General features: G+C 41.0%; 1 protein-coding gene across 1 annotated transcript; it reads right to left on the bottom strand.

Moving 5' to 3' along the window:
* Positions 1–228: 228 nt before the first annotated feature.
* Positions 229–1,185, bottom strand: LOC130041477 (olfactory receptor 5A2-like). The gene has a single exon (XM_056133663.1). It carries the CDS (start codon positions 1,183–1,185, stop codon positions 229–231), a length of 957 nt encoding a protein of 318 aa, XP_055989638.1.
* Positions 1,186–12,335: the final 11,150 nt, after the last annotated feature.

Here is a 12,335-nt window from a genome sequence, read left to right as displayed (position 1 = left end):
TTAATATCTTAATATATTCAGTGTTACTCATCCTAAACGCTAATACTTTCTTTTCAACAAAGTATTGTTGCCAAACAGCCAATAGGTACAGTGGCTAAGAAAATATTAGAAAAGGTAAAATAATAAAGTCTGATCAGTACAAATCACTGCATAAGTCATCTAGTCCAAAACTGCAACTAAGTGTGCACCATGAACCCAGATCACAGCTTTGTTATTATCTGCTCAGGATCAAAAACACAAAGTTCGTGAGAAAGCACAGTTCCTTTCCACCATTTTCCTCATGGCATTTTTAATCTCCTTATTCCTAAGACTATAGACGACAGGATTCACCATAGGAATAATCAGACCATAGAATATGGACACCACCTTATCCCGGCCTAGGGAGTAGCTGGAAGTAGGTCGCATGTACATGAAGAAACCAGAACCATAGAAAAGTGTCACTGCAGTGAGGTGAGAGGCACAGGTGCTGAAGGCCTTGCTCCTGCCATCCGCAGACTTGATCCTCAGGACAGCAGCCACGATGTATCCGTAAGAGATGAGGATCACCAGGACAGATATCACTCCCACAGCAACGCCCACAAGGAAGTTCACCACCTGACTGATGAAGGTGTCATTGCACGAGAGAACCAGGACAGGAGGAAGATCACAGAAGAAGTGGTTGATCACGTTGGGCCCACAAAAATCATGCTGAAACACGGAGGATGTTTCGATGAAAGAACTAAGGAACCCACCCACATAAGATCCAATCACCATCTTCAAGCAGAGCGTGGGCGATATGAAGGCCGTGTAGAGCAGTGGGTTGCAGATGGCCGCATACCGGTCATAGGCCATGGCTGCCAAAAGAAAACACTCAGTCAGCCCCATTCCACAGAAGACAAAGTACTGCGTGGCACAGCCAATAAAGGAGATTGTTTTCTGCTGCGTGATGATATTAGAGAGCATCTTAGGGGTTGTGGTGGAGACAGAGCAGATGTCTAGGAAGGACAGGTTACTCAGGAAGAAGTACATGGGTGTGTGCAAGTGTGAGTCCAGTCTGATGAGGACGATGAGGCTCAGATTCCAGGTTACTGTCAGTAGGTACATGCCCAGAAATAACACAAAAAGGAAAATCTTCATTTGAGGATGATCTGAAAATCCCAGGAGGATAAATTTTGTCACGGCTGTGTGGTTCCTTCCTAGAGCCATAGGCCTGCTTCCTGCGTGGAGGAAATAACGTTTTGTCTCAGGTACTTTGTTTTCTATGAGTGGACAGCTACTTCACATGTCAAGTCAACACTGAGCTTAAGTCTCAGTCTTGAAGAAGACTTTGGACCGTCTTCTCAGCGGACATGAACCCACATAAACTTTGGAAGTCTGTATATTATATACATACATATATAGTAAACAAAAAACGAAATCATACTAAGACATAAAATGCAAATCGGGGACTCTCAGCTTTATTAATCCATTTTAAGGAAAAGCCCCTTCACCTCTTCTGCATTTCACCTCTGTAGAGCCTTATTTTCTCAATTCTCAACGTTAAAAAGCTGAATTAGATTAATGTCAAGGTTCCTATGAGCTTCTCTAATGGATTTCTAGACTTTTGATTTAAAAATAAGACCCATATTAACAACAGGATTAGTAATGTCACATGATTATATTCTTTAGCTTAGAAATACCAAAATAAACATGGAGGCAATAGTATATGACATACTCCGTTGAGGGGAAAAATTCATCTCATAATACAAAAATCCATTTTCTAATAGGAAAACTAAGAAAAAACTATGAAAATAAATATGTACAATGTTAATATAACTACATTATTTGCATATATGTGCATGTTTTTATAACTGCATATGTCACTAAATAACAACTTTAAAATTGGGAGTATGGTGTCACCAACAGGTGATCCTGTACCTGCGGAGTGAGTGTATAAGCGGCCTGATGGTGCCTTCAGGCTTCCTGACACCCCAAAATTGCTGCTGTGCCTTTGGCTGGACCCCAATAACTTGGGACCAAATTTACCAAGAAATTAAATGGCCAAAAGTGAGGTATGTGGGAACCATACCCACAAACCACCTCCAGTTCAGGTGTACAAGCTCATTTATTGGCCTTATTTCAGAGACCTATAGATAAATCTCAAAAGAGATCAAAAGCCACAGTTAATCTCGGACCTGTGCATGGCTAAATAGACTGGTGTTTATTGGGTGGGCAGGTTGACCTGTGTCTTCCAGGCAGAGCCCCCAACAGCCACTTGCTTCCAAAATCCAAAATCGCCGCCATAACTCCAGCCTGACTCCACCGTCTCAGGATGGATCTCACCAATATATAATTTGCTGAAAATTCGGGTATTCAGGCTCTTTGACTGAAATATCTAGGCTTTTATGGAGTTGTGGAGCTACCTCCCCCAACTTCCCAATACACATGGAAGCACTGGCAGTCATACACATGAACGAAGTCCAGCACCACCCCGTAAACTCTGTTACTGGCCTTGCTTCAGAGACCCATAAATAAATCTTGAAAGAGATCAAAAGCCAGAGAAACAGCAGTGAGTTCTGGAAGACACCACAGAGCCAGAGATCTCCCCGGGCCCCATACCAAGCCAATTTCACTGGGATACCCCAGATGTAGCAGGTGTAGTCTCCCTGCCTACTTCAGATGGAATCCTGTCGACCAAGAGCTTCCACAAGCAAGGCTCAGGTATGCGGGTTCCAGGACTAAATCTCCAAGCTGCATGGTGGCAGAGGCACCAGCTTGTCCCTCCCCAGCTCCCTGCCTGCTCATCGGCCTGGCTGTCACGCCTGCAATGTGCCTCTGGGTGCCATCTTAGCACATCAACAGCCCTGGTCCAGAGGTGACCAATTGAATCCAAAAATGGACTAGTGCCCTACAGATATATCTCTGGAACCCAACCATTTACAATCTAGGATTCCAGAAGTGCGTGACTGCAGCACCCATGACATTCAAAATGAACAATGGACAATAAATGATCTAACACTGCCCCTGGTAGGCAGGCTTAAAAAGTGGTGGGAAAATTCAAGCAAAACATAATTAGAAGTAGAGAGAGAGTATTGGGGAAATTGCCTGCCCTGAAGGCATGGTGAGGACTGCAATGGGAAGAAGGGGATATACTGGGGACACTGGTGGTGGAAAGTGTGCACTGGTGAAGGAATGGGTGTTTGATCATTTTCGGCTAAATCTCGAAAATGAAAGCTTTGTAACTGTATCTCTCTGTGATTCAATTAAAAAAAAGTAATGTAGAGTTCATGCACAATTCAATCAGTCAATGGTTGAATAAATAGCGGTACTACTACATTAAAATAAAACTTTAAATTTTCAAAACTTGAATTAGCCTAAACTGTACCATTATGAAATTGAAGGACTGAATATGCCTCGAGAGAGAATAGTAAGAAAGCAACATACAATTTCTTTTGAAACTGTGTGAGCTGATGGTCTACATGAAGCAAAAGCCAGTATTGTCTAACCAATAAAAGCAGGACAGAGAGGAAAATTTATTAAATGTTCAACTATAATATTTTTTTCTTTTTGGGTCACACTGGCGATTCTCAGGGGTTACTCCTTGCTCTGCACTCAGGAATCACTCCTGTCAGTGCTCAGGGGACCACATGGGATGCTGGGAATTGAACCAGAGTCATCTACGTGCAAGGCAAACACCCTATCGGTCCAGCCCCTGATCTATAATATTTAAGAGACAAGTTTGACTTTATCAGCCAAACCAAATTATCATTTTGAAGACATGAGACAGTCTTTTCTACATTTTACATGAAGAAAGATAAACTGGATGTTAACTCATCTACCAGCCCTTCTCTACCTATTCACGACTAAATCTCAAGTTTATGCAAGTCAAGCAGCTAAAGCTCATAGACACACTCATTGACCCAACCCTAGATTCTGAAGGCTATGAACTACACATACTCAGCCACGTGATGCCACCAAATTCCTCAATACTGAAACTCTAATACAAGCACACCAGTTTCGATGGGAAAGTAAAAAAGAAGCAATTAAACTCAACAAACAAAAGCAATAATACAGAAGGCTCAACTAGAAACAGCTTAGTAAATCCTGAAACAAGGAACTTATCCACCTCACAGTGAGATATAATAATTTTCACAATAAAACATTGACTTTTTTAATTTTTTTATTAAATCGCCATGAGAAAAAGTTACAATGATTGGGTTTCAGTCATACAATGTTCCAACACTTGTCTCTTCACCAGTGTACACTTTCCAACATCAATGTTCCAAATTTCCCTCCTTCCACACCCTACCCTCAGCCAGCCTCTATGGCAGACATTCTCTCTCTCTCTCTCATATTTTAGTCATTATAGTTTATGATAGAGATAATATAAGGTGGGCATGATGTCGCAGTACAAATACAAAGCAATAATATTGCACTGTTATTTAAAATAATCCTTAAAAGAAGATTGGTAGTGATGCAATATCAAGGCAAGGAATGTTAACATGTAAAAAAGGCTAGGAAGTACCAAATATAAATAAAGTTTGCTGGAATTTTATTATTCATATAGAATTTGATTATCAATGAATATTTGTAAACAATTGTAAACAATTGCAACAATCTTAATTTTGTTTCTCTACCATCATCATATACACACTGCTGTAGGACGTTGAAGAGATAGTACAGTGGATAGGGAGCTTACCTTGCACGTGGTCAACCCAAGTTTGATCCCATTTTGGTCTCTTCAACCCAGCCAAAAGGGATGAACACAGAGTCAGGAGTAAGCCCTGAGCACCATCATATGTGGCTCAAAAGCAAACAAAAATAGATAAACGTGAAAACTACTGTACATAAAGAGGTCCTCATCACTGATCAGGGAAGTGCAAATCAAATCCACAATGAAATACCATCTTGTACTTTTTAGGATGGCTGGATTCAAGAAAACAGGAGCAGGAGAATAATGCAACAGGTACAGTGTTTTTCTTGCTAGCAACTGACCTAGTTTGAGCTCCCACCCTGTATAGTCCCCCGACTACTACCAGGAGTAGATTCCTGAGTTCAGAGCCAGAAGTAAATCCTGAGAACAGCTAGGTGTTATCCAAAACCCCCTCCCTCTAACAAAGGAAAGGGAAGTGGAGGGAGGGGAAGGAGAGGGAATGGAATGGAACAGAAGGAAAGGGAACAGAAGGGAACGGAAGGAGGAGAGGAGAGGAAGGAAAGGGAAGGAGGAGGGGAGGGGAAAGGAGAGGAGAGGAGAAGAGATAGAAGGGAGGGGAGATTAGGGGAGGGAAAAAAGAAAGAGAAAGAGAAAGGAGAGGAGAGGAGAGGAGAGGAGAGGAGAGGAGAGGAGAGGAGAGGAGAGGAGAGGAGAGGAGAGGAGAGGGGAGGGGAGGGGAGGGGAGGGGAGGGGAGGGGAGGGGAGGGGAGGGGAGGGGAGGGGAGGGGAGGGGAGGGGAGGGGAGGGGAGAGGAGAGGAGAGGAGAGGAGAGGAGAGGAGAGGAGAGGAGAGGAGAGGAGAGGAGAGGAGAGGAGAAAGGAAAAAGGAAAAAGGAAAAAGGAAAGGAAGGTGTAGAATAACACTGTTTTGTCCTTTCTCAGGTAGCTTAGGTCACACTCATCCCAGTGCTCCCAAGTCACTCCTATTCTTCTGTTTATCTGTAAACTCTTCTCTGTGATCTCCTCCCCAGTCAGTTAATCACCTTTTCTCCTTAATCAGATTCTGTTATCTTGTAAGATCAGATCCTTCTAAGGACACTGAACTTGTAAGCAATGTCCTTTCTGTATGGACACAGGAAGACAGTTAATATTATGCTTTGTAACTTGGGAGTTGATTGACTACGAATAATATTTACTCCTTGGTCATCTGCTTTCTTGACTCAGTTGCCCTTAGTTCTTAGCATCCCAAAAGCAGGGTCCCAACGAGGGACTGCATGGACCCAGGGCAAGCTGTGAGCTACCCTGGCATCAAAATTGGCCAGGCCAAAGCGCCACAATACTCAACTATAAGTTGAGGGCATGATCATGGACAAATTCTGTCATGATCCAAAAGTAAGTAACGACAGGACTAGGACCCTGTTGGGGTTAGGAAGACTAACCTGACCTGAGGACTGCGGAATGTATAGTGAGATGTTTATATGTCTTACTGTGCTCACACATAATGACATTGCTAGAAATATTAGAAGCAGATTTACTACAACTATTTAAGTAGATCACTAGCTAAGGAAAGAACACATCCTTGTTAGGATCCCATCCTTGAGCGGATCTCCTAGTAATCTGGAGTAATCTCTTTAGATGAGATTTTGTCCTTGAGTTAATTTCCTGGAGGAGTGGTCTTACCTCTCTTTGTTGATTTTTTAATGTTCAACCCACTTTGTGTCACCACCCTACGTAATTGCTATATAAACTAAGAATGTAAGCTCGGAGAGAGAAGAATCAGAAGTGATAGGGCTCGGGCTCCAGAGATCCAGAGTGAGAGTGAGAGGGGTTTAGGCTTGAGAGAGAGAACAGCCATCCTGATCCAGGCCCCACACAGCGGCTCAAGAGCACCAAACCCGGGCGGTGAGACAGACCCGTCCAGAGAGCCCGTGAACACACAACTTTCAGCGTGCTAAGATTTTACAGCAAGGCACAGCAAGGCAAGGCAAGGCAAGGCAGGGCAGGGCAGGGCAGGGCAGGGCAGGGCAAGGGAAGGGAAGGGAAGGGAAGGGAAGGGAAGGGAAGGGAAGGGAAGGGAAGGGAAGGGAAGGGAAGGGAAGGGAAGGGAAGGGAAGGGAAAAGGGAAGGGAAAAGGAAAGGGAAAAGGAAAGGGAAAAGGAAAGGGAAAAGGAAAGGGAAAAGGAAAGAAGGGAAAAGACAAAACAACGTTAGAGGGGTTAAGGCACTTGCTTCACACAGTTGATCCCAGTTCTATTCCCAGTACCTCAAATGATCCCCTGAGCACTGCCAGTAGTAAGTTTAAAGCACAGCTGTAAATGCCTCCCCCACCCCACAAAAAAGAAATAAAAGAAGAAAAAAGAGAAAACAATATGTTAGTGATGGTGTTAATGAAATTAAGCAATTGATAGGAGTATAATTAGGCATTATCTTTATGAAAATCAGTATAGAAGTTCTCAAAAGATTAGCACTGTAGCACTGTCCTGCCATTGCTCATTGATTTGCTTGAGCGGGCCCAGTAACGTCTCCATTGTGAAACTTGTTACTGTGTTTGGCATATTGAATACGTCACGGGTAGCATGCCAGGCTTTGCCGTGCAGGCAAAATACTCTCGGTAGCTTGCCAGGCTCTCCGAGATGGGCAGAGGAATCAAATCTGGCTCAGTCGGGCCGGCCATGCATAAGGCAAACACCCTACTTTTGTGCTATCACTCTAACCCTAATCTCTCAAAAGATTAAAAATAGAATTACTATATGGTCTGGCAACTCCATATCTAGGATTATATCCAAAGGAAATTATTCAGAACAGGTTTCTGCATCCCCTGTTCTTTGCAGCATTATTCACAATAGCCATGTCATGGAAGCAATAAGCATCCATCAGTGAAATATTCAGATAGAAAAATTAAGAAAATTCTGTCATTTGTGACAATAGGACTAAATCTAGAAAAATTATATTAATTAACACAAAAAGATGAATATGATATTATCGCATATATAGATAGATATAGCTATAGCTATAGCTATAGCTATAACTATAGCTATAACTATAGATATAGATATAGATATAGATATAGATATAGATATAGATATAGATATGAGGAATCGGAAAAAGTCAAACTCATAAAAGCCAATAGTAAAAATGGTGGTTACTAGGGACTGGGCATAGAACATGCTAATCAAAATGTACAAATGTTTGCTTATGTAAGCTTATTTCTGCATGTCTCATAACATGAAATGACATTTGGCATTATTGTGTGCTATACATGAAACTTTCTAAGAGCATATATTGCAAGTTAAATCTTTGCAACACACACACACACAAAAGAGGTTAGTAAATTATTGATCTCACTGTAGAAACCTTTTCAGAACATAGACTCTGAAATATTAAAATGTCAAGTTGTTATGCTTTAAGTATATTCAATCTCTACATCAATGAAGTATTTAAAATAAATTCTGCTACTAGCTTCATGCTTTCTAAAAATTTTAATTTCCTTACCAATCACTGAGTGACCAAAACCTGACACTGACCTTCACTGTGATTTCAGTCTAATAAATCTCCTCCACACATAAAAAAAGATAATGGAATGAGTTTGATGTTCTTATCTAACTTAAATTCACTACCACAGTACCCTAAGGTAAGGAGGCAGTTTTGTCTGTTCTGATTCCTAGTATTCACTAGGACAACGTTACAGTAAATATTCCAATGAGTGCATTTATACACAGCCTCTTCAGAGAGTTTAGCAGAGTTTGACTTACTGTAGCTCCAACAATATGTAACGTACAATTTAAAGATGCATCTAGTGCTTATTGAGTACAGAGTTCTGTCCTAAGGATTTGATATGTATTAACTCTTTTAAACCTCCTAACAGTCTTGAGAATAAACAATGCTTTTATGCTTCTACAGATAAAATATGGAACCGGTTGTTAGTTTATAGTTGTCATTTGTTGAATGAAGTTACAGCAAAGGAATCAGACTTACTGAATTACTTTAGGCAGACATATCCTGAGATCGAATGATACAGGAGAGGAAATACTGGTTGCTTTGTCTATAAATCTTTGTACCAAACTTCATTGAATTTTCTACTGCTCTATGCTTGTTTTTTTAGTTCAGATCATTATAATTTGGTCTTTTGCACCTGTTTATAGTAACATCTGTTTCTGGGATCCTTGCTCCTTTAATATAAAATTGGCCTTTGGGAGATCATTGTTTTAACAGGGGGGATATCCTCCTATCACTGATGCCCAGATCCAAACTACAAGTCCAACAATTATTATAGCCAACCTTTCTTTGCACTAATTGTTCTCAGAGGTAATGAATAAAGGACTCTTATTTACAGTTCTTTGTCCTTTCTCCCTTGAGTTTTCCCTGGACAGCATCCAAGAAATTCCCTTTTTCACTGGGAGGAACATATTATCTTGAGAAGCCCTAAGTTGGACATAAACATTACATAAATGGACCAAGCTTTGCACTGTAATATAGTACATAAAAACCATTATTTCCAAAAGAGAGATGGGTTCAAATTATGGGCCTTCTTATTTATCTGATAAGCATGTTTTAAATCTCCCAGATATAAATTTCCTCACTTGTAAAATTGATATGATAACATTACCAATCTCAAAAGGATTGCTCTGATAATAAATGAGATGGGACTAATAAAGTTTTAATACAGTTCTTAATGCATGGAAAGCACGTAAAGTATGTTAACTAACATCATGAAATTTGTCACCAGAACCATACACCATCTTTTCTCTCTTTTTTTGTGACTCATTTTCTTCATGTAAAAAGTTCTAAATAGAATAAACCCAAGGGGGGGGGGGAAATTACTAAAAATTTAGTAATTTTAGAAAATTATTTTTAGAAATTTAGAAAAAAATTAGAAAAAAATTTAGAAAAATTACTAAAACAGTGTCATTTAAATGGCAAGACCTGGGGCTACAGCAATAGCACAGTGGGTAAGGCATTTGCCTTGCACGTGGCCGACTCAGGTTCGATTCCCAGCATTCCATATGGTCCCCCGAGCACCGCCAGGAGTATTTCCTGAGTGCGTGAGCTAGGAGTAACCTCTGTGCATCGTTGGGGTTAAAAAAGCAATAAATGGCAAGAACCAAAGTTGATGAATAATCCTAAGAGCAACAAGAGCAAAATAAAATATTATCTACAAAGGGGCTGGAGCGATAGCACAGCGGTAGGGCGTTTGCCTTGCATGCAGACAACATGGCCGACCTGAGTTCGATTCCTCCGCCCCTCTCGGAGAGCCCGGCAAGCTATCGAGAGTATCTCGCCCGCACAGCAGAGCCTGGCAAGCTCCCCGTGACGTATTCAATATGCCAGACACAGTAACAACAAAGTCTCCAATGGAGACGTTACTGGGCCCGCTCGAGCAAATCTACAAAGGGAAGTCCTTAAAATTCACAGATTTATCAGATAGCACTGTCCCAGATAGAACTGTCCTCCCATTGTTCATCAATTAGCTCGAGCAGGCCCAGTAACGTCTCCATTGTGAGACTTGTTACTGTATTTTGCATGTCGAATACGTCACAGGTAGCTTGCCAGGCTTTGCCTCGCGGGCGAGATACTCTCAGTAGCTTCCCAGGCTCACCAAGGGGGGGCAACGGAATCGAACCCGGATCAGTCGGGCTGGCCGCGTGCAAGGCAAATGCCCCACCCGCTATCGCTCCAGCCCTAAATTTGGGTTCACTTGAGATGATGAATCCAAATGGAATTTGGGTATGATGGAATGATATAAAACATTCAACACAATGAAATAGGCATCCTGACAATATTTTATCTGGTAGTCTATCGTTCAAGTTCAAAGGAATGACACAAAATTTCACTGACAGGGTCAGAGAAATAGCACACAGGTTAAGATGTTTACCTCCTGTGTTTGGAGGATCCTCCCAGGAGGGGAAATTCAGGAAGAAAGTAGACTGGACTGAACATGTTTGCCACTCAATGCCTCTTTTGCTGATCACAACACCCAAAAGGAGAGAGAAAACAAAGGGAAATGCCCTGCCACAGTGGCAGGGGGGGATGGGGGGAATGGGGGGGGTAGGGATGTTATCCTTGATGGTGGAAGGTGGGCACTGCTGGAGGGATGGGTATTTGATCATGGTATGACCGAGGTCCAAGCACAAAAATTTGTAAGTCAACAACTGTGCCTCATGGTGTTTCACTAATAAAAATTTTTTTAAAAATAAATAAATAAATAAATAAATAAATAAAACAAACAAAAGATGTTTCCCTCCTATGAGGCTGATCCCAGTTTAATCTCCAGCAGAGATATGGTCCCTATGTTGGATGATCATTGTGTTACTGAAACCTAATCATGAACAGCTTTATAACTATGTATCTCATGGTGACTCAATAAAAATATTAAAAAAAATTTTAATGTGGTTTCCTAAGCCATTCTAGGAATTATCCTGAACACTGCAAGGCGTGGCCCAAAAAACAAAGGCAATAAATAAATAATAATTTCACCAACAAATAGCAGCTAAAGAACCTCATGGAAACTAAAACAGAGCAATAGGATACATTGAATGGACTCTTGTAGAAGGTGAATAAAAGGCCAAAGAAACAGACATTACACTAATATTCAGAATCCACACCACAGAGGCCATAGATCTTAACACCTTTCTTTCAAATTTTCACTTAGTGTCAATGGCCTAACCTCACCAATTAAAGACCAATTAAATTAAACCTCACCAATTAAATTAAAGTAGTTGGATGGAATGGAAACTGACCTTCTGCTGCTTATAAATGACACAATTGAACCATCAAGATAAAACATAAGATAAATAAAGAAGGCTGGGACAGTAAGATATATGTGTATTTAGATATAGACATAGACTTCAAACTGAAAAAAGTAATACAAGGAAAAGATGGTCACTATATAATAGTCAAGATATGTCTGTATCCAGAAGAGTTAGCACTCATCAACAGATATGTAACAAATGAGGGCACATTAAGATACAAAAAAATAACTTCTAACAGACCTGAAGGAAAATATCAATATGAACACAAAGGTAGTAGATTTTAATATTACCCTCAGCCAGAGGATAATAATGAAAGAGAGTCACTAAATGAAGAAATGGAAAAATTGAGCTCAGTACATGTTTACCAAGTTCTCCAGGCACCAAAATCTTCTCCAGTGCACACAAGTCATTTGATAGGATAAACCACATGCGGGATCACAAAATAAGCACATCTAAAAGTCAAGATAGTGTAAATCATAGCAGGTGTCCTGTCAGACCACAATGCTTTTGTAGGATAACATTGGTTTGTCCTTTCTGCCTTGCCACAAGGGAGCTTAGGTTTATTGGGCTACTTCCATCACAGTGCTCCCATTGCCCGTGTTTATTTGTAATCTCTTTCTTTGTACTCTGCTTCCCCAACCGTTTTGTGACCCCACTTGTTTTTGGGTTTTTATTTTGTGACCCCGCATGTGGGCTAAGGGATTTTTTGCTTGGGGCTCCTTCTCTATATCAACTGCCTCTTCCCCCAGCATGTGACGCCAGCTTCTAATCCATGACAGAATCCTCCTTGCCCTTATCTCTACTATCCTTGGGTGATAATCTCTCATTATGTTACTTATTTTCCACAAATGAGTGCAACCATTCTATGTCTGTCCCTCTTTCTGGCTTATTTCACTTAACATGATGCTCTCCATGTTGATCCACTTATATGCAAATTTCATAACTTCATCTTTTCTAACAGCTGCATGGCATTCC

Source organism: Sorex fumeus, unplaced genomic scaffold, assembly GCF_029834395.1.
Source record: "Sorex fumeus unplaced genomic scaffold, SorFum_2.1 ptg000007l, whole genome shotgun sequence".
In the NCBI taxonomy this organism is placed as follows: Eukaryota; Metazoa; Chordata; class Mammalia; order Eulipotyphla; family Soricidae; genus Sorex; species Sorex fumeus.
This window is presented reverse-complemented; position numbering and strand designations above follow the sequence as displayed.

What these genes read in the sequence shown, in the direction of transcription:
- LOC130041477 (XM_056133663.1), bottom strand. Translation starts at nt 1,185, where the DNA reads ATGGCTCTAGGAAGGAACCACACAGCCGTGACAAAATTTATCCTCCTG.